At 34.0% G+C, this 23,186-nt stretch overlaps 2 protein-coding genes and 1 long non-coding RNA gene across 15 annotated transcripts in view; 2 read left to right on the forward strand and 1 right to left on the reverse strand.

Moving 5' to 3' along the window:
• Positions 1 to 10,974, forward strand: part of LOC125671810 (rap1 GTPase-GDP dissociation stimulator 1-like) — a 69,794-nt gene extending 58,820 nt beyond the window's left edge. Inside the window, exons 15-16 of one of the 2 annotated variants that reach the window (XM_048907750.2) lie at positions 213 to 284; positions 7,258 to 10,974. In XM_048907750.2, the coding sequence (XP_048763707.1) occupies positions 213 to 284; positions 7,258 to 7,394 (209 nt within the window). In that variant the 3' untranslated portion in view covers positions 7,395 to 10,974. The remainder of the gene's footprint in view (positions 1 to 212; positions 285 to 7,257) is intronic. The other variant, XM_048907751.2, reaches the window with a different exon arrangement.
• On the reverse strand, positions 6,133 to 14,559 carry LOC125671812 (uncharacterized). The gene is made up of 2 exons (XR_008802540.1): positions 12,202 to 14,559; positions 6,133 to 11,613 (listed from the first exon to the last, which is right to left on the reverse strand). It is a non-coding gene; the product is annotated as an uncharacterized LOC125671812 (long non-coding RNA).
• A 734-nt stretch (positions 14,560 to 15,293) lies between these two features.
• LOC125672308 (RNA binding protein fox-1 homolog 2-like) overlaps positions 15,294 to 23,186 on the forward strand; it is a 31,343-nt gene continuing 23,450 nt past the window's right edge. For all 12 annotated transcript variants that reach the window (XM_048908525.2, XM_048908526.2, XM_056163345.1 and 9 more), the window contains exon 1: positions 15,294 to 15,849. In XM_048908525.2, the coding sequence (XP_048764482.1) occupies positions 15,691 to 15,849 (159 nt within the window). In that variant the 5' untranslated portion in view covers positions 15,294 to 15,690. The remainder of the gene's footprint in view (positions 15,850 to 23,186) is intronic.

A 23,186-nucleotide genomic window follows, 5' to 3' on the forward strand; every position in this document is an offset into this window, starting at 1 on the left:
TTTTTTTTCTATGTGAATCATGTTTTTAAACAAAAAAGGCTTTATATGGACACTCTTACACATGTACTTTTTTAAAAATTGTTTGATGTTGTGGAAAAAGAAATTGGCAAAATGGTTTTTGATTGAGAAGATCACAGTGTTAGAAAAAAATCGCATTTCATTTGAGTTATTTTGCAAATCTCATTTGGCAGTTTTTGCCATGTTTCTTACAGTATCCCAAACACCTCCCACCACCCTCTCCTGCAAACTGTTGGCCTGTGCTGGACGAGCCACAGACATTCAACGTAAATCGTCAATGTTGTCTTTATGTGCCAGCATGGAGAGAGAGAGAGAGAAAAATTGTCAAAGTCATTTCTCTCTCCTTGTTTTTTTTATGTGCTGCACCCATGTCCAGTGTTCGAAACTTAGATTATTTCAGTATAGGCCCAAAACAATTGGAAACATCCTCATCGGTCAGATGTGCCTGGGTCCATCTAGCAGCAATGGGGGGGGGGGGGGGGGGGGGGGGTTGGGGTTACATTTACAAAAGGTGTTTTCTTTGGTGTGAATATAACCCAGCTCATAGATGAAGTGAAATCTTGATTCAAATTCTACAGACCAATCTCTCTTGATTCATAATCAACAGACCAATGTCTTAGTTTTTCAAAACAACAGAAAATATTGCAACATTTTTCCACTTGTCTATATTCTCAATCATGACAGTTCATTTGGATTTGCTAAAAATTACACTTAAAAGCTAGACTAGTTTGAAAAACTGAATGTTTTTATGACCCCGGAATCAAAGGTTCAGGGGCATATAGTTTTTGGCCTGTCTGTCTATGGCAAAAAAATTTAACCTTGGTCATATCTTTTACACCCTAAAAGGTAGAGCTTTCATATTTGATGTGTATTTCTTATGGCAAGTCCTTTCCATTGACACCAAAGTCTTTGACCTGGTGACCTTAACATTGACCTTTGATCTACATTTAGAAAATTTGTACATATATAAGACTTATCTTTCAAATTCTAAGAGGTACTGTTTTTATATTAAGCATGTGCATTTTTTTGTGAGAAGACTTTCCTTGTGACTGACCATGACCTAGTTTTTGGAAATTTTCCAAAAAAAACTACAATGTCTTACAGTTCCACTTTTTTGTAATCCAAGAGCATCAGTGTTTCACAAACATATACTGTTGGCCAAAACAAAGGTTAACTGCTAAAGTTTTAATTTTATTTAATTAATAAACAACAATCAACAAACAAGTTCTACAACATATTGGTCTTTTGGGACATTTATCTAATTTTATTGATCAATGGCTTAAAAATTGACATTTTAAAGTCTCAGTAGGATCTACTTTTTCTAACATTTATGAATAAGAAATGAGTGTACCACAAGGAAGTATTTTATCTGCATCATTATCTTAATATATCAAAATTAACATATATGGAAATCTATGGATTGATTATTTGCCTGGCTACTTCAGATATAGTGATATGAATGCATCAAGTGTCAATTACATATATGTTGAATTTAAACAAAATTAAATCACAGGCTGATGAAAAGGGTTTTATAAATTTTTTCAGAAAAAAAATTTAGTGTATACATTTTTGCAACCAACTGAAAGCACACCATGATTCTAATTCAGATTAAAGTTGAAGTAAAGTGTTTGGTTTTAGCTTACTTCCATTCCACATACAATGTATGTAAAATGCTTTGAGAAGGTTATATCAATCCCTTGTGAGACTATGTTTCTGTTGTGTGTCGATTTGCAAGAAAATTTTAAGTCTTAGTACAGTCCACCTTCAAGGTCTTCAACCTCCCATACAGGCAGTGTAAATGTCAAAGCAAATGAACCACCTCTTGATCTAGAAGAATCAAATCAACCCTTTGATATTTTCTTAAACAAAATTTAGGCAATCCTGCTTTGGCTACAATAGGGATCGCTTTATGACAAAAAGTCAAAAGCAATTAAGTAAATCCGTTTAGGAATATAAAAAAAATCCATAAATTTACCTTTGAGCCTTCTTAAAAAAGACCCACTATTGAAAGTTTTATAAACAGATCAAATGATGGTGACAGGGTGGAATCATAATAATGATACATTTTTTACTGTCATCTAAATGATGCTTTAATTTTTTTTACTTATGGAGCCAAGGCAAATGCAATATTCAATCCTTTTGTGAAATATATTCTTTACAATTTTTATGCTCCCTGAAATTTTTTTGAGGGAGCATATACCTCGGTAGTTGCTGTTGTGTCTGTCCATCTATCCAAGCTCATATCTTCAAACTTTTCATCAGAAATTGATCATAATTTATTACAAACATTCCTTGGGACAGGGACTTTTGGACCAAATAATTTTGGAAAGGTCAAGGTCACTCAAAACATACCTTATACTGTAAACCAACTTTTATTCATGTGTGAGAAATTTTTGTGAGAACCTCTTCATCGCAAATATTTCTCGCCGCGAACTAGACCTTTGGTGTTTCTTGTACGTTTAAGATTACCGGTATCTTGGTCGAGAAAATTAGTCACCGTAAACCAGTTTATCACTACTAAGTCATGAAATAAAGTTGTCACAAATAAAAGTTGGTTTACAGTATTTGAAAAAAAAACCTTCCTTTTAAGAATTTTTCAAGTTATTGATCAGTGTGTGAGTCATTCGTCATATGAAGTATTTCATTGGTTAAATGCAGTTTGGGGAGCATCCTTCAGTTTTACTGATATTCTTGTTTTAGACTCTCTAATGTTTACAATCTTTAAAGCATGTGAGCCTTAAAGGGACTGATTCACGATTTTCCCCAAAATTTTGTTTTTCACTTCTAATGATTAAAATCTACTGTCTAATGTGTTTAAAAGATTTCACATAAAAATTAAGGTTATACATTATACCAGAAGCTTATTTCAGAGAGTTTATTATTTGTTTTGTAAACAAAGATTGCGGTATGTTATTGTTTACAAAATTTTCAAGAGAAATGGATGTTGATCTAAGTTTATTATATCTTTCACATTTCAAGCATTCTTTGGGTGAAATGTGTCATCTAAATGTTAAAATTTGTGACTATGCAAAATTAAGATGCTTTATACAGTGTATTACAAAATTAATATTTTACTAGTTTGTTTGTATACATTAAAAGACTCGAGTCTTTGTTTACATAACACAAATTTAAGGCTAAATATTACTTTTATTCTTGAATTCCGAAGGTCAAAATTTTTGCTGTCAACATTAAATGATTTATATTTTTAATGATTAACATAAAAATGAAAAATAATTTCTTCAAAAATCGTGAACCAGTCCCTTTAACAATACTAATAAACAGTTCTACCACTGTTCTTGCCACGGTCATTATTCTGCTATATACTTCCATACGTAGTAACTGATTATGAGAAGTGATACACATCTCACTTGTACTTCATGTTTTGCTAATACAACAATAAAGTAGATAACTAATAATTCAATTTCATAATCACAAAAATTAATCAATATATTGATAAACAAATTTATGAATGACTGAAGAATATTTCATTCAATATAAATCTGAGATCGATACACATGTAAACAAACATGGAGATGCACAGACAAGTTAACCCTCTTCCATGTATGTGCAGCTTTCATGGACTGTGTATTCAAAGCAGTTGATATAATCTGTCAACATCAAACTAAATACTTGAAATATTTTTCAAAATAGATCTGTTATACCTCCACCATCATCTCACCATTTTCATCAGCAAAAAAACTTGTAGGCTTAGTCCGTTTCGGAAACTGCCATGATGTCTCAAAGAAACCTAACTTGTAGCTGTAAAGATAAACAATCGGCTGTATATTTATATTGTAGAATAGAAATAAAGTTCTTGTTTTCATGGATGATGCAGGATAACCTCCTCAGTCTCAAAATGTTGTTTGAAATATAAAACAATATTTCTCGACACTGGAATCTTTTAAAATCTTCTCAAGAACCATAGGGCCAGAAAAGTTCAAATTTACATGAAAGCTTCCTGACATAGTGCAGATTCAAGTTTGTTCAGGGGTTGGGTGAGGCCACAATAGGGGATCAAAGTTTTACATGTGAGTACATAGGGAAAATATTTTAAAATCTTTTCAAAAAACCACAGGGCCAGAAAAGTTCAAATTTACATGAAAGCTTCCAGACATAGAGTAGATCCAAGTTTGTGCAATTCATGGTTCCCAGGGGTAGGGTTCCCAGGGATAGGTTGGGGCCACAATATTGAATCAAAGTGTTATATGCTGATATATAGGAAAAATCTTTGAAAATATATCTGAACCATTTAAGAAAGGACTTTCATATTTTGTATATACATTCTTTATGGAAATACCTTTCTTGTGATGCAGTGGTATATGGTCATATGACCTTGACCTGGAAGTTTGACCTACTTTCAATAAAAATCGGACCTATACAATATATCCTGAACTATTTAAGGCAGATCTTTCATATGTTGTTTATATATTTCTTATGGCAAGACCTTTCATTTGATATCATGATCTTTGACCTTGAACTTGGGAGTTTGGCCTACTTTTAAGAAAACATAACCCATTAGATATATCTGGAACTATTTTAGGTGGAGCTTTCATATTTTGTATATAGATTATTTATGACAAGACCTTGTACACAATGGTGTTCGGTCTTTTGGCCAACTTTTAAAAAACGCCGACCTATTCAATTTCTCCTGAATTGTTTCAGGTAGGGCTTTCATATTTTGTATATAAGTTCTTTATGGCAAGACCACAGTATTTTGTGAAGTTTGACCTTGTGACCTTACAGTTGGACATACTTTTTAAATATCTGACCTATTCAATATCTCATGAAGTATTCAAGGTAAAACTTTCATATTTAGTGTATAGATTTCTTATGGCAAGACCTATTATTTCATGCCATTACCTTTGACCTTGAAATTTGACCTACTTTTAAGAAAATGTTACCTATTAAATATTTTCAGAGCTATTGTAGGTGGGGCTTTTATATTTTGTATATATCATGGTATAGTTTTTTTATGACAAGACCTTGTTATACAATCATATTTGATCTTGTGACCTTGACTTACTTTTTTCAAAACATGATCTAATCAATGTCTCCTGAACTATTTAAGGTAAAACTTTTATATTTTGTATATAGATTATTTATGGCAAGACCTTAATATACTTCAATGTTTAACTTTGTGACCTTGACCCTGCAGTTCACTTACTTTTAATGAAAATCTTACCAATGTAATATCTCCTGAACTATTTAAGATGGAGCTTTCGTATTCTGTATGTAAATTTCTTAGGACAAGGTCTTCATATCATACCATAATCTGTGACCTTGGTCTTATCCAGAACAGCAAGATCATGTTAGTCATATTGGTGTTGAGGCATCTCTGTGCTGTGTGAATTCATTTTTGGTTATGTTATGATCTTTGGGGCTAGGTTGGGGCCACAATATGGGGTCAAAATTTTTAATGGGAATAAAGATTGATAAAAAAATCTTTTAGAAATCACAACAGCTGAACAATGGCAGGGCCAAAGTGACTCAGATGAGCTATATGGCCTATGAGCCTCTTATTTTGGGATTCTCCCGAATTATGACTGTCTTAGTTGTTTTACATTGATAAATTAGATTTATCAAGATATCGTACAATATACCATTGATAAATTAATATTTACAAAATCAACCCATATATTTGCTAAATCATGAACTTCAGCCAAAATGTTGTTTTCATGACTGTCTTTTTTAATGAAGTATTGCCATGTCTGCATAAAACAATGTACAATCAATCAAATTTAGCCTTTAGAGCTGACCCAATCTCTGATGGGTTCTCAAAGGGTCAGTAAACATGGTGGTGATATTCAAGTTTTCAAAGTTGACAATTCCGAGAAAAATAAATGAAATATGGAATCTTTGTTCAATTTTTGGGAAGCTTTAAGCCTTACACAAACAAAACTAACATGAAAGTTAGCAATTCAAGGATTTACTGTAGTCATAAAAGCTGCAGTTATGAATCTAACCTGCATCTGCACCATAGACCTTTTGGAATTGTAGCCCTTCCTAAAAAAATGTTAGGATGTTGATAATTGGAGAGGGCAACATTATTGCACCTAGAGTCCTTCCAAAGCACTGTTGACCTGGAAAGTAACATTCACATTAATGGCACTTACTGAATTTTATCAAGTTTTTATTCTCAAAGCTCTTTGTAACAACAAAACAAAATCTTCATTTTCTCTTTGAGGTATTTTGGTACTCAGGTACCAGAGATTTTTTCATGAAATTTTAAATAATTGACAATATAAACTCGTAATATCCACACGTAAGTTTTCAATCAGTCTAGAACAAACCAGAAGGATCTAACTGAATACACTTATGTCCAATGTCGTATCCAATGTTGTATCCAATGACAATGTCGTATCCAATGTTGTATCCAATGACAATATCGTATCCATTGACAATGTCGTATCCAATGACAATGTTGTATCCAATGTGGTATCCAATGACAATGTCGTATCTAATGACAATTTCGAACACTGCTCATGTCCCCTTTTGTTGCTATGCTTTTGATAAATATTTTTTATGCTTTCAAAACATCAAGAATAACTTATTTTTACCATCTGGATTTTTTCAGTTCTCTACACTGTGGTTTTTTGTTGTTATTTTGAGGGGGAGGGGTGTTTGTTTATTGGTAGTTTTTTTGTTGTTTTTTTTAATCTACGACAACTTAGTTTCACTTTAAAACAGAATTTAATTGATTCTTTTAACTTTATCAGCTTTCTTTAAATCGTATTAACTAAGTTGCCATTAAGTCCTTTCTATCATCACATCCTAGGAAGTACATCACAATATGTTTGGCTCCTGTTTTCATTTTGTTGCTATGGCAATATTATTGTGTCATAAATTTCATATTTTCTGCAGCATCATATATCAAATGACATCAAATGTGATTTTACTACATTAAATTATAGGGAATGAAAGTAATTTCTACTCATTTTATATAGTATAAAGTAAATTGGGACAGTTTACACTTTAATAAACCCCTTTACATAACATGATTTATATATATAACTCACTCAAATTTTTTGTTTCTTGTTGGGATTGAGGAAAATCAATATGCTATAGTTTAGTTCCATTCAGTCGAAATTCCATTATTATTAATGAGCTATTTCGTCTAAATGTGAATGTGTGTGATCGTGTGTCTTGAGGGAATATTATTATTCTATTAAATAGTAATAGTAGTTGCTTATAGATTATTCAGGTTTTTAGAATTGCACTTTCAACAATTGTGTATTTCAGAGTCATTGAAAGAGGAGATTATGACATCTGGTATTGTTGATATAGCCAGACAACTTTCATGCCACGATGAGGACCGAGTACGCGAGGCGGCCAACACATTTCTGGCTATTCTCGATGAATCAACTCTGGAGAGATGAATAGGTGCTTGCTGGATGGAATTCTCCTTCAAAGGGACTCGCATAGGTTATGGAGTCAGTATGAAATGAAACCAAGTATGATGTCACAATCAGACAGACTCATTTGGTTACCAGCACAGAGTACCAGTAGCAAAACACCTTAATACAATTATCACACAGCTCTGCCTCAAAAGCATGTTGTGTAAGCGCTTTCTGTAGAGTTTTATACTCTCTTATAGTACATAATTATATAATTTGGGGTATGCATGGCCTTGAGAATTTTGGTTAGAATGAGCACAATGTATGTACATTTATCAAACCTTTGAAAGGATTGAATTTAATTCATAAAAGTGAAGTGAATTCTTTAGTAAGCTTTTTTTTTTAAATTACTGTGTTATTTTAGCTTTTACTTCCCTGACCTAAATCAGTTTGTTTTTTTATTTTAAATCCAATAAGGAAATGAAATTTGAGTTTGAATGAAGGATGTTCTAGTAATTCTATATGGGTAGATAGGTCAAGTGTTAGATGTCAACATGAGTACATATGTATTAAAAACCCAATAGGTATATTTTCTATATTTACATACAATGAATTACTTTTTAAATATAGAATGTAATGTTTTGTGAAATAGTACATTATTTATTTATGGAATTTTCAAATCTTGTGTTGACTTTAATGTATGTCGAGATGGATGTGGTGTGTCGAGATTTATTTTTAACAAATCACTTGATTTTACCTGAAATTCAGTCTTTCATTTACTAAGGTATTAATCAAAGATACAATTCTGCAGTTGATCACAGTACTTACATCTCTTATCTGTGACTATTAGAAAATTGCCAACATGAAACCTGATAAGACTATTGATTTTATATATAGTCATTAGCCTATATTTCTAATTCAGTGAGTGGCTTGTGTTGGTGAATGAGAGAATAGAGTAATGAGTAAGAGAAGGGAGCAGATCTCACAAAATTTTCTGGCAAGTGGATACTATGTTATCAAGAAATAAAAGTCATTATTAAATGGGTTTTTTCCTGACATGGAGATTCACATTGCATTGTGACATCACTTTATTTTACTTCTGGCTTCAGCAGGATCATTCAGCTGTTAACCAATCAGAACTTTTCTTACAAACTCCATAGGAAATACTATCTGTGATAGTAAAGAAGAAAGAGTCAGTTTAGACTTGCTATATATATTAGATAGTAGTGGTAGTAAATGTAGTTATTTCAACGATTCGTAAATTTAGTACAATTGTTAGGCGTGTGCCCAATAGTAATCACAGCGTCTGTCTGTCCATCCGTCAGCACATACTTTCTATGGCACGGAATAACTTAAATTTCCTTGGGAAAATTTTCATAAATGTGATACATAATACTTGGATTAGGCAGAGGAAGACCTCTAGATTTTATCAGCATTGTCTTTACAGAGTTATGGGACTTTTTAAAAAAAATTATATTAATAAGAAAATAGCACTTTCTATGGCATGCAATAATTTGAGATTACTTGAGAAGATTTTCATAGAATTTAAAGGTAATGCTTGGATTCCTGTAGTAAATCTGTCTGTCTGTTCATCCAGCAACACTTTCTATGGCACAAGATAACTTAAGTTTCCTTCGAATTATTTTCATAATTCTTGGATTAGGCAGAGGAAGGCCCCTTTCCTTTTTCAGATTTATTTCGGGGCCCTTTTTGACTTGTGAGTTTTCCAGTGATTCATGAACTCTGTGTTTTGCAATTCTATTTAACATTAGATTCCACTGATTTTGTATGACCAGGAATAAAACAGAAATGTGTACCATGCAGAAAATATATATATAATTACACTGTTGTTTATAAAAGAAGTAGATAGCAAAAATACATGAAACCTTTTTCAATGATCTATACTTTGGTTTGTAAAAGAATATAAAGCTGAGAGTATATATGGTAATAGTAAAGTACAGTATTTATATTTAGCAAGAAAACAATGGAGGTCTTTGCATTTCCTGCAAATCTGTACAAAAGTATGTGAAATCTTCCATGAATTTTCACAAACTTGATTTTTTTCTCAAGTGCTCAAATATGTTTATTGTCATGAGAAATTATGGTATTTTTCTTAGAGAAATCAAAATGTATTTCTGCATTCCAACATGTATTCGATATCACAATCATTAATATACATTTCTTTCCATCTGTGTTGTTATAATCTGATATTAGATTTGGTGAGAGGGTAAGGGTGTAACTTGTCCATTTAATTAGATGTGGAAGGTTATTTTTATCTTTTAGTTTTAATAAAAAGTTTTCTATTCTAATACAGTGACTTAAGGCACCATGTCCCTCTGATAACGCACATAACTCTTGCATCAATAATTTATTTTATGAAGATTAAGGCCAGAAAGAAGTATATGTTTGTTTCCTGTTATCCAATCTACCTGGACTCAAAAGTTGCCAATCTGGATTTTTCTAACCAAATTGCAAGGGAAAAAACATTTCCAAATCGGAATTTGTTTTAATTCTAATCCAGATTACCTTATAAATCAAACAAAATGACAGCCCCAGTTGCGTGGAGCTAGCCCAGTTACTGTGATTAACATTCAAAGAACTCGGTGATTACATCATATAACAACTCGAGTGGTTTCTTAGATATATATGGTCAATAGCACAAAGCTGGATCTCCGCTTTTAAGGTCATATCCAAAAGATCCGTGATTCTCTTCTTTAAATGCCAAATGTTTGGAGAAGGAGCAATCACTTCCTATGTTTACGTCTTAGGTTGACGCAGGCATGGCATGAATGGTCTCAAATTCACAACCTCCTGGTTACGAAGTGAATGCTTTTCCACTGCAAGGATACTACACCTGTGGTGCAGGGTCAGATCTTACTTTTTGGTGCGTGATCAACTCTTGCTATTTAGTTCTTAGTTTAGGTCCATTTCTTCAAGCTGTGTAAATCAACCCCCTAAAAAATTACAATTAAAAAATAAGATAAAAACCTACTGTACTTGCATAGATTTTTTTGCCTTAGTAATAGGAAACAAACATATGGTTTTTTTTGGCCTTATTCCTTTACAACATTCATCCTTTCGGGTATTTATTGACTGTGTACATACTAAAACTGATTGCACTTTAATTATGAATATCCTTTGGCAAATGAAAACAAATTGAGGGCTCGTTACTAGTACCTGTATGCAGTGGGACATGGTTAGACTTGACTATATTGTACAAATACATGTACAATACATTATACATGTTAGTACAACTGTAAATGATATATTTATGTGTTTCAGTGGGTTCTTGGGCTCAATTAGTTGTTACTTTTTTTAAAAAGTTTACTTTGTCATGAGATTTATTTTTTTTTGTGTGTGTGTATGACTTTGTGTCCAATTTTGCAACGTTTTGTCTGCCATTTGCCATTTCATTATGAATAGAACTGGCTATGGGTTTGCAATGATAATGTATTTTTCATTTAAAATTTTTAGAAATGTTATTCACAAGAATTTTATCAGATGTATCAAAACCTGTAATTGCAATCACTATTTTCGAACAGGGTTCTATAAATGTTCGATGTTATGCTGTATACTCGCAAGAAAGAATCTTAATCCCAAAAAATTAAACCTGTTTAATATTGGTGTGATTTTGGTTTTGTTTGTTAGGTTTTTCAATGAACAGTTATCTTTCTTGGGCAAAACCATCAAGGTAATATGATATGGTTAACCCTGGGGAGATTTTACTCCAAATATTACTGGGTGATATGAACTTCAGTTGACATTTACAGGGTGGGGACGTGTATTGATATAATTATACGAGTGTGGTAGCCCATGCTATTATCGGCCTTATTAGTTGGATAAAGTTTCCTCTCGTTTTTCAATGTTCCCTTGAATATATTTTATTACAACTGCAGCCAAGATGTATTACCAACCAGGACCATCACTTCATTATTGTGGGGAAAATCTTTTACTACTCAACATGCAGCTATGATAATAAGCAATGAATGTCTCAGCTCGTATCATACTGCATTTTATATCCATGTTTTATTTTGCATTTCCAATGTTTTTGCATCTGGTATCTTTACAAATTGAATGATCGCCACTTCCTCATGAATGTGTTGCAATAGCCACTTCCTCATGAATGTGTTGCAATAGCCACTTCCTCATGAATCTGTTGCAATAGCCACTTCCTCATGAATCTGTTGCAGTAAGGTGTGAACAATGTGCGTATGAATCTTGGTATTAATTCAAGTACTTCTATTTCAATGGCTGGGAATTCCTACAAAAATTAAAGTAGAATGCAAATATTAAAAAAATTAATTTTTGAAAATACATGAAGGTATGAACTGCAACGTTTCGCGCAGCATACTATTCAAAGCACTTCATGAAACATGTGCCGGTGTGAAGCGTTGTGATTCATACCCTCATGTACTTTTAAACTTTGAACTCCATAATCAGCTATACTCTGGTTCAAAAGGGAGAGTGATGGACAGGTCATTGTAGTAGTGAAAACGGTATGCGATTTTTTTCAATCTGATTTTCTTTTTTTTTTTTTTTAGTGTCGCAACACGTGTGGCGACAACATAAAGATGAAGGAGCGGATCGAGGAGCTCATTTTAATCAGATTGAGATTCTTTTAAAAACTAATCAACAAAAACATGGTCCAATGAGTATTCTGGGTAAAATATTAACTAATCAACATGTTATAATTATAAAACACGTTATTACAGTCTTGGATTATGCTTTACACCAGTGTTTGGTCTAATAAATTGCTGCTTTTGTGCAGTGTGTAATGAGTGCATTCTTCCTTGGAATATCGACCCAATGTCATAAAGACGAATTACTGAGATTCAAATCAATACATTACCCCGTATTTTTCTCATCCCCTTGATTAATACGACTCCTAAATTTTTAAATTCTCATCAGCGTGCGATTTCCCGGATAATTCCTTCCCTTAATTGTCATTGTATGATCAGTGGACACATAAGATCGATACGGAATCCTATTACATGTCTAGGTCAAAAAGATTGGCGGATCTAATGACTGTATAGATGGTGCGGGTCAGGAGTATATGCCTGCAATTAAAACCTTATAACACAGGAAAATCAATTAATGGTGGTAATGAGCCACTGTACGTTTCCGTTTTCACTGTGAACTGTTTAGATCACTATCCAAATGAAAAATGGCGACGGTTGAGAAGAGTGAATCTCTCTCTCTCTCTCTCTCTCTCTGTGTGTGTGTGTGTGTGTGTGTGGAACCGCGCAGGATTGCACACTTTGTTCATATCTTTACAGGCAGCAAACACACTGACACACAGTATCCGATCGCACACACTTATCAGGTGTTTTAAAATGCATATTTCCAGCTATAAAAATAAATCTATTTACATTAAAATTAAATACATACTTCCAAGTTTTAATATGTGTTTTGGCTATTCATTATAGTGTTCTCGTTGTAGAAATAGCAATTGGTAGAGTTGAAATATCAGAAACTACGGCCACTTTACAGACTATCACAAGTACATATTAAGCATACATTGACAGGCCATATATTTTTCTATTTTGAAAATGGCTGTTTAAAACCCCCAGTGTTTGTTTTAGACGGGTATTATTTGGGCAACGAAAATCCAGATCATTATGTAAATGACTTTTTCTTCTAAGCAAACATTAAATATTTCGTTATCCGCACCATTGTGAAATCAGAGGATATCACTAGCGTAGCCTGTTTATTTTATGTATTTGATTTCCTGATGAATTGATTTTGTTATGTCTTCGTGTCTATACCCTAGCTTTGGCGGGGAAGCGGAAATATTAGGAAGATAAACCCGTGAACAAGGGGGATAGTTACGTCCGTGTTACGCACAGAGAGAGACGGGATTTAGATACCATGATAACTTTTTTTGTTAAAATAATTGTTCATTTGTTAATCTTGTCGAGTGTTTTATTTGAAAGGATGGTACGTGGTGTTAACAGGAGAGGGGGAGGGGGGCTGCAGTTTTATATTTGCTGGACTGTCTGGAAAATAAAAACTAAAAACAACCAATTCTCCCAGAAAAGGACATTACTTCAAATTGCATTGCATGACATCAAACGTTACCCACTTCATGCCCAACCGTTCACTGACACGTTAATGAAGTATACAGCGAAGCCTGTATACACATAGACTGTTGAAATGCTTAAATGTATGAATTTAGAATAGAAAACGAATTATTTGGGCATGTACAAAATGCTGTTGTAGATTTTGTACGTACACGTGATCATCTGGTCATCTAACAAGTACAGTAAACTACAATATGACGGTATTAATATTTCTAATTACGAAGCATGTATAAATACAAATTCGATACCTCCTTACAAACATTTTCTCTATTCCGTGCCACCCCTTTAACTGAACAAAAAGAAGACATCTGTCGAGGTGTCATTGAGACACAAAACACGTAAGATTACATCAGTTAAAAAAGCAAGTGCTAAGTGAATATATGCTTTACTGTATATTCTAGATAATATCTCCAAAGACTTTTAAAATCTGTTCTTTTTTCAGACCACTCAACTCAGCAAGAGTTACCTTGATCTAAGATACCTAAAAATCAATCATATTGTCATTGACAAAACTGAACACCAAAGTGTGGGTGTGTGTAAACATCCAATGAGAAAAGCACATCGAAATGCTTGACGATCACATTTTAATGCAACCTGCAGAATAGTATTTTTTCTGAAAGTTTGGGATTTTTTTTTTTATGCGGAAAGGGAGGGGGGGGGGGGGCAAATCCAGACCGCGGGCGGCATCCACAAACATATTCTTAATGGTCAATTAATCGTTGCACCCCCCCCCCCCCCCAATGTTGGGAACATTTTTCAAGAGATAAATCTTATTCGTTGGACTTTTCGTTAAACGGGGTCCCTAATCGTTAAAATAGGTATATAGGCCTAGGCCTACCATGGGCGTAGCTTGGGTTCGAATATTACCGAGGCAGGGGGTCTGGGGGGCGCAGCCCCCGGAAGCTATCGACATTTTAACAACGTAAAAGGTGTTTTTTTTTTTACCGAGGCAGCTGCCTCGGTTGCCTCAATGGAAGCTACGCCACTGCCTACACTTAGTTTTAAGTGAATTGTGGGTCCTTTGGGAAGCGTAGGCATGGCGCAGAGTCCCTAGCATAAAGCCGAGTAAAAGGTGTCAAATGTCTAAGAGATGGTCAACCAACCAAATTTGTGCTCAGCAGAATAGCACCCCCCCCCCCACACACACACACACACACTCACACACGTGCACGGACAAACATTAAAATAATAGAATATACAATGTGAATATATAATTCCCGTCCTTCCCGCAAATATTCCGGGCTTGGACCAGTTGTTGTGGCGGCTCTTCCCACAGGTAGTATAGTACAAGTCTGTATGTAAAGTAAAATTACTAGCCACACCAACACTAAAATTAAATTTGACGCATTATTCTAAAGCATGCATTCAGCAGAAACTCTAGATTTGTAATGGGTATGTAAAAGCACAGGCATTTTTTAAAACTCCGACCGGTATCTACAACTGTGAAAGGTTGACAAGGACCGCTTCACACAGAGATCTGTTTTAACTGTATATGAAGTCCCCATTGTAAACTTGACACCTAGTTTTTGCATGGTTCACGGGCGTGAAATACAACATTTTTCTACTGTCTGATTATATATTCAAATTCTGACGTTATCTCAGATTGATTATATATGCTTTAAAAACGGATTGTACAAACTAAAATGCAACAGTTAGTCAGTTCACTCAGTTGTAAATGGTTATATAATAGGTTATTTCAGAATTAGTTGTAGGCCTGGATAATATACAAAGATATATATACATTTCATTTGTTCATTTGCCTACATCTTTATAAAATAAATTAGACATCTAATGACCTTTGCGCACTGATTTTTGTGAGACTTTTTCCCGCGTTAAAATTTACACCAACAAACAAATCCAGGTGAAGTCAATATATTCTTTTGATTTGACAGAATTTTTAAATCCAAAATTAAGTTGTTATGTGAAATAGAGTGTGTGATGTTTTAAAAAATCGACAACTGTAACTTCATATAATGCACAGTTTGTCCACAGCGTCACCAGGGGGCGCCTTGTCAGCTTCTAAACACAGAGAAGACTCAGCAGCTGACTCATGTGAACTTAGCGAGAGGTTTATTTGAAAACAGGAAGGTTGCAGCGGATATTAGAGACCGGAAAAGAGAATTGAGTCTACAATGAACTCTAAGTTTTATGTAGTACTTTAAATCTCTGATTAGGCCTAGCGAGTAAACTTATTTTCACAAGCCATCAAGTGTCATCTCGAAACCTCTGAAGCGTGATTTTTGCGTTGACAGTCCAACATGGCGGAGGTAGCCACACAAGTCACGGTTCCTATTCTCGATATGAATTTGTACATGAATAACTTGAAGACTGAATATCAGGGGAAAGTTGGTCCGTCGCTGACACAGATTTCTGGAAGTACATTTGAAGAGAATAAAGAAAATGAAGGCCACGTTGAGGTAAGAATAATATCGATAAATTCCAGGTCCCAGTTAAAGAGCCATCTGTCATATGTTACCTTCGTGTAAACAAAAAGAGCACGTGTGTAAAGCAAGACATTGATATTTACTTATTTTCCACCAGATGAGTTTAGAGAGCGAAATTCTTATTTTAAAAAAAAGTTGTAGGTGAACGTTTTCTTCCTTAAAATGCAGGGAAATAATCACTGATTTAAAAAAAAAAACCAATTAATGTATAGTACACGTATGGAAGCACAATTTTTGTCAAAAATAGCTGTACAGACAGGGATATTAATTCCCATTTACAAAGAAAATGTTATGTTAATTCAAAATTGTCCTGCTGGTAAAAAGTTGAAATAATGCAACAGCCTTTTGTAAGATATCTCTCCCAGCAGGTGCTTGATCAGTAAATACAATTACTGATATTTTCTTTCTTTTTTGTCATTATTATGAAAGTGAATGTCTTTGCTCACTGATTTTAAAAATATCTGTGTAGCATGCTGTAAGTCTGATTGACGGTATATAAATTCTTTTTTCATATGAATAATGTCTCTTCCTATACTTTAAATTGAATGAAGAAAGCTGCATGTAAACCATCTATAACTGAAAAAATATCTCAACTTTTAGAATTTCAGGAAGTTGACAATAATGACAACGTTTGGTAAGAAAACGCAATGCATTGTAGTTGACAAAAAATACATTTGAAAATGTTCACAAGAGCTGCATCTCATAAACAGCATGCATCAAAACCTCTGTATTCTTTTTTAAAAAATTTGGCAAAACCACTGGAATGCTATGATGTACATGTAATAACAATGGTACATGTATGAAGCATGACCGTTATCTCATATGCAGAAATAATATTAGTTCCCTGTTCTTTCAGAATACAGGGGTTTCAGGGATTTGTATCTATTTTCCCAGAATCTGGACTGCAAGACATTAGTATTTGTGTAGAGTTGAATGAAATACTGATGATTGCATACTAAAAAATTATTCTCAGTATTGTTTGATTCATTTATTGCATGGAGTTAATATTTAAGTTGGAATATTTTAAGCATGCATGTGGTTGCCATCATGACTTGACATTAACACTTCTCTTTTCCCTGTAGGATTGTTGCTAGATCTGCATTGTAACAGTACTTTAAATTCTTCCTGCTGGGAAACCGTACAGAGTTTGAAACCCTTCTGAAAAAAAGATTAATATTAATAGATTATTCTTAGCTATTGGATACAGTTTGAAATTGCTTGAATTTGGCTTTCTATCTTCTTGGGTTTTTCTAGATGTTCAAAAACCGATCCCATTTCTGACAGTCTTATGCATGTGTACCCATTTGATCAGAGAGCGATTAATTATTCACTAGTTTAGTTTTCACAGTATTGATTTTAGGAAGTGATGAACTGAACTTAGTCATTCCCATGACAATCCATTTCTTAAATTTGCATCAGGAAAAATAATTTTTGTGGAGGCACTTTACCATTAAAATCACAATGTTAGTCTAGTACTGTGTTCCAGAACCTCGTGTTTGTGTGTGTGTGTGGAATAAGGGTCCCATGCTGCCTTTTGTTTTGTTGCTTGCAGATATGTTGCATGCACAAATAAAATACAATTTATTTGATAATTAAGTTTTTATTAGGTGCTCTACTATATTTATGTCACAGACAAGGAAAAATGAATATTTCATCGTGTTGAGTAAAGTTGAGGCCCTCTTGCATTGATTATTCCCTTTCATGCTTACTGGAGGGCATTTGTGTAAGTTGACGTGACATTGAACAGTTTATGTTCCACAGTATTTTTTAATTTTTTTTGGATGCACATTTTCATTTTAGAAGTTGACACTTTGTAGTTGTATAATCTGTATGCATGATGGATTCAATAAAGTTAACTGGACACATTCTTTGTTGAATTATATTCATGTAATGGGGAATACTTGTAGTAAGTACATTTTGCTTGCATCCATTTCCGGACTTTGCCAGCTAACAAGCATCATGTTAGGTTTGCATTTTAAGTGTTTAATGTGATACACACTCATCATGGGTGTGTAATTGCGTAGAAAATGTTTTAGTTGACAAACTTAACAAGCAAGGCCCTTGGTCTAAGTACCTGTAAAACAAGGCAGATGCTATCGGTCGTATAAAAATGTGTTTGTCTCCACAAATACTTAAACATGCATGCCTTAAGTGATAGGGAATATATATTATGAAACTACGTTGGTTTATCCGAAAAACTTTTTGTTATATTTATCTGCAAAACGTCACAAAGCTTTGCTGGTTTTTTGGTGGGTTTTTTTTTTTTAATGAATATTGATAATGTACATATGATTAATATGAAGTAATACCACCAGTTTTACAGGTAAAAAGGTTCATACCTACAGCAATGCATTTGTATCTAGAACAAAATAGGACTGAACTGACATAATATGATTTAATCATAGATTTATGTTGAGCAAGGTCATAAGATTGATAATTAATTATTTTCATAGTATGATTATAAAGTGCATTTTGCAGAGTGATGTAAGTACATTCTTATATCACCAAGCACAGCTCTTATAACCCTGGCTAGAGTAAAATGTAAATTGTCCTAAATAGTGCAGGTGCTTGGGGCAAATCTCTGTAAAACTAAACAAGTACAAAACGTGATAATTATTAGTGCAAGCAAAATGTTAATGGGAAAGTTTCAGCACACACTGCATACACACAGTTAGTAAACAAAGATTTACAATAAAAAGATATAGGGAAGCATATTTAGCAAAAATTATGTAATTAACTTTGGGTCACTAATCTTGATATGAAGTCCTTTGTTTGTAGAGCTACAGTACAAGTTTGGACATAATTGATATTGATCACAAGAAATATAAGTCCTTGTTATGTGATTTATGAATTAGCCGACTTGTGTCTCCAGTGACAAGAGCTTTGTTTTCCAACTATTGATCGGTTCTTTTCTTTATGACCAGTTGATATTGATACTACAGGTATCCCTCAGGTATTTGTCTCTCTGGCTTTAGTTTCTGTCATTAAGGTGTCCAAGTAATGTCTTAATGCAGTCGATTGACATTTTATCTAATCTTTAAACCACTTTATTCATGTTTATGAATGTGGTAGATAAAATGCAAATATTGTAGTTCAGGAGAGGTGTAGAGGTTATCGGAATTCAAATATGCAAATTGATCTTAACTTGATTTTAACGAGAAAATGAGAGTGATTAGATAATTTCACCCCAAGACCAATATTCTAGCTTTGAGTTGCATTTACAACACCTGATGAAAGCAATTGGAGGAGGGGGGGGGAGGGATTTTTGGGAGAGGGAGGTAACTTTGAGTAAGGAATGCATCCTAAGAACATGCATAAACATATTCGATGTGATACTTAATTATTGAAAATTGTTGGACAAAGGAATATTTGTAGAAAATAGAATTAAAATAAAGCCTATATTGTGTGTATGGACTGGCTGGATACACCATAGATTAGCCAGATAGTTTAAATAAGTCAACAAGCTAGTCTTTATCCTAAATAATCCTGCCTCAGTGTATTATACACAAACCACACTTCCAAGTCCCAAACAAACAAGATTAGGATGTTATTGTTGGCTGAATTTCAACAATATTAGCTTATGTTATGTAGGGTATAAAACTTCACATAGACATTGTGCTGTACATATGAATACAGAACTTGTGATAAACTCATTTGAAGGGAAGTAATACACAGTCATTTGCATTGTTCAAAAGTTTATGAAGTGTAAGACTGAAGTGGAAACTCCGAATATTTAGATTCTTTTTTATATTAATGAAAACTGCTTTTTACAGTGTTCACACCAGAAGTGTATTTTCCCCCAAGAAAATGATCAGACCAGTTAAATTGTTCATGGGGCATCCATGATACATTAGGTATTACAAGGGGTATTGACTGACAAAACCCATGACAAGTTATCAACATCATCCTTTTTGTCTGGAGAATTTCAAAAACAATATTTTAGTTTTTCAAAGGTGTAGAAAGATATCTGTTGTGGACCACAAAGCAATACACAATGACAGGAAGATGTTCATCTTGCTGGTCTTACTAGCTTGACTCTTCTCCAACCTAGTAGCTAAATGTCACATCAAAGCTAAAATATCAACCTTTAGATTGGAAAGCTTAGTATCAATAAGGGGTCAGTCTCTTTGAAAGGTTTATATCAATAACTTGAAACCCCTATTTCCCCCTAGATGTCTGTATGAAATTGTATTTTTGCACTAATACTTGGTTACCTTTGCATGAAATGACTACAAATTAAGTACTGGTTTTGTGTAACCCATGATCAGCTGGGGTTTCATTATTGTAAATCAAGGTTATGTCACTAGGTCAAGAGGTCACAGGATAATGAGATGATGATACTGTGTCATGGCTATATTTGGATGGACATCAGACTTCAGTTCTTCATATGTCATTGGCCACAACTTAGAAAAGTCATGATTGTTAAGTCAAGGTCATGCCGTCAAAGTTGCAGTGCAATCATGAAATATTATGGTATGTTATTGTGCATGACCTAAGAAATATCATAATTTTGAATCAAGGTCATGCCCATCTTCACAAGTCAAGGTTAACTCGCACTAACCACCATTCAAGACATGGGTTTTGGGACAGAGGATGATGCAATAAGCTAAAATTAAATCATCCAATGAGATTCCTTTTTTATGATGCAAGTTTGGTAAGAGCAAAAACAGAAAGTAAACAATGGTTTTCGTGGGGTACATTTCTCAACATCATGAACATGGTGGGTTGATTTTATATGTGACGTAATTAATAATTCACATTTTTGTCCCATAAATTTCGTAGTATTAATCTATTTTAATTTTAAATAACTTGTTCTATTTTTTGAAACACAATCTACAATCATACTTGGAAAATTCACCATTTTCATGCGGCTCATATTCTAAAACTTTGTCTTATTGTTTCTTTAAAAAGATTAATTTCCGAAAATCAATCGTCGGTCACAAATTCTACATGTCGCCGTGCCATGCGTGTTTAGATTTGTTTTTGACTGATTATAAAAGCCATTGATTGGCTCCACGCTACAGGCTGCAAACCAATTATATGCTCCATCTTGAGTCCATGTTTTGAATGGTGGCTAATGTCAAGGGTTAGTGCGAGGTAATGAATCAATAACCTTGACTTGTGAGGATGGGTCATGTCATCATTCAAGGTAACGGAGCAAAGATGTATTGGAATTGCGTAAGTTTGTAGGGTTGTAGCTTTGCTTCCCGGGCTCTGGACGACTTGAATGCAGCAGCATGGTTTATGTGGTTTAGTATGATGTTTCAGGGTCAGTTGATTGATTGTTTGTTTTATATTTCATTGAGAATTTTTCACTCATGTTGAGACATCACCAGCTGTAGGTGAAGTACCACAAATTGAAACCTATGCTTAGTGCTAAGGGGCATAGCAGTGAGGGTTCTTGAACATGCCAGCACCTGCCATGACATGGGACCTATGTTTTTAAGGTCACATCCGAAAGACCCGTGATTCTCACTTCTAAATTCCAAGCATTTTGGCGAAAGAGCATTCACTACCATGTTAACATCTTAGTTTGACATGGTCATGGCACGAGCGAGGCTAGAACTCACAGCCTCCGAGCAAACGCTCTACCACTGAGCTACCGCAGTTACGACCAGTAGTATTTAAGTTGACATGGACTTTGTTTGGGGATAGGCAGCTACTGTTTATATTGTCAAATAACTTTTTTAAAATTATTGTTAGAAGAAAACACAAAAAAACCCACCAAAAAACCATGAGAATATAAACCTAAATGACACTTGGTTAAATAGGTATCAGTTACCATTGCCCTAAAGAATGCTGAAATATGAGGAGCTTCAGATGTAAATGAGAATGCATATTGTAAGCTTTGGCATTCCTAAAACATAACAATTCAAAAATATTGTCAATGATTTTAATAGAATGGAAAAAGTAGGAAAATTGTGTTCTCCATTTCATTTATTGTGCATTGTGTGCCATTTGCAACATTACATGGGATCAAACAGTGCTATATTGCTCACGGATGGATGAGTCTGTTCCTGTGTATTATTCTTGGTGCCAGGGCTTTATGTTAGATCTCAGCGATAATAAGTAATGTGAAGAGCCTGGTCACATTAGGAAACCAGGGCATGCCAGGGTACCTGATCTAAACTTCGTCAAGCTCTGGGTAGATTAATTAAGTTGGAAAATATAAATCATATTACCTTAGTTATTGTTCTCCCGCTTTGGGATTCAATTTCATGGTTGTTTATGCAAATTCATTCATGTTATTTCTTGCAAGCTTTAACATTTTGAGTGATTGAACCCCGATAAGATACAACAGGGGTGTTGTTTTCATATAAATAAGTTAACGAATTATTAAACATTTTCCTGTACACTGAAAGTATTTATATGAACTATGCCTTAGGATGGTTTAAATAAATATATGGTATTGGGTATGCGTCTGGGCCTTTGGTGGTTCTGGGAATCTGAAGGTCCATTGTATAGTATTATGCAGGTAACATTTTGGTCCGGAAAACCAATTGTATAAAATAGGTCACAAATGTGCATTCAGGATTTTATTGTCCATATAGTAGTACATGAATAGAGGTGTTGTTTTTATATAAATAAGTTAACAAATTATTAAACATTTTCCTGTACACTGAAAGTATTTATATGAACTATGCCTTAGGATGGTTTAAATAAATATATGGTATTGGGTATGCGTCTGGGCCTTTGGTGGTTCTGGGAATCTGAAGGTCCATTGTAGTATTATGCAGCTAACATTTTGATCCGGAAAACAAATTGTTTAAAATAGGTCACAAATGTGCATTCAGGATTTTATTGTCCATATAGTAGTACATGAATAGATTATTTGGGAAGGTGAAGATTGTGATATATATCAATGCTTGCTTATTTGATGAGCTGAATTAATAGTCTCAAGCGAATTTTAAACTCCTGATCAAAGCTTGTCAACTGTCTGCTGCTGTTATTTTCTGACATTGTTGTAAATTTTTCAACTCAACTTACAACTCTGGAGCCATTTTCAACCAGACTTGACACTAAGTATCCTTTGATAAGGGGGATTCAAGTATGTTCAAATGAAAGGGCATGCTACAGAAAACAGGGTGGGGTGTTTCAAGACCAGAATAACCTAACCTAGACTTGCATGATGGAGATTCTTTTAAATTTATTCATACCATGACTCCCAAAGGCCAAGACTGGACCAAAGTAGGGGTTCAAAGTCTTTAAGAAAAAATCTTATCAGGAATCACAAGAGTACAAAATAACGTGAAAGCATCATCATGTGCAGAAGATTCAAATTTGTTCAAAGTATGACCCACAGGGGTCAG

The sequence above is a fragment of the Ostrea edulis genome, chromosome 4 (assembly GCF_947568905.1).
Source record: "Ostrea edulis chromosome 4, xbOstEdul1.1, whole genome shotgun sequence".
In the NCBI taxonomy this organism is placed as follows: Eukaryota; Metazoa; Mollusca; class Bivalvia; order Ostreida; family Ostreidae; genus Ostrea; species Ostrea edulis.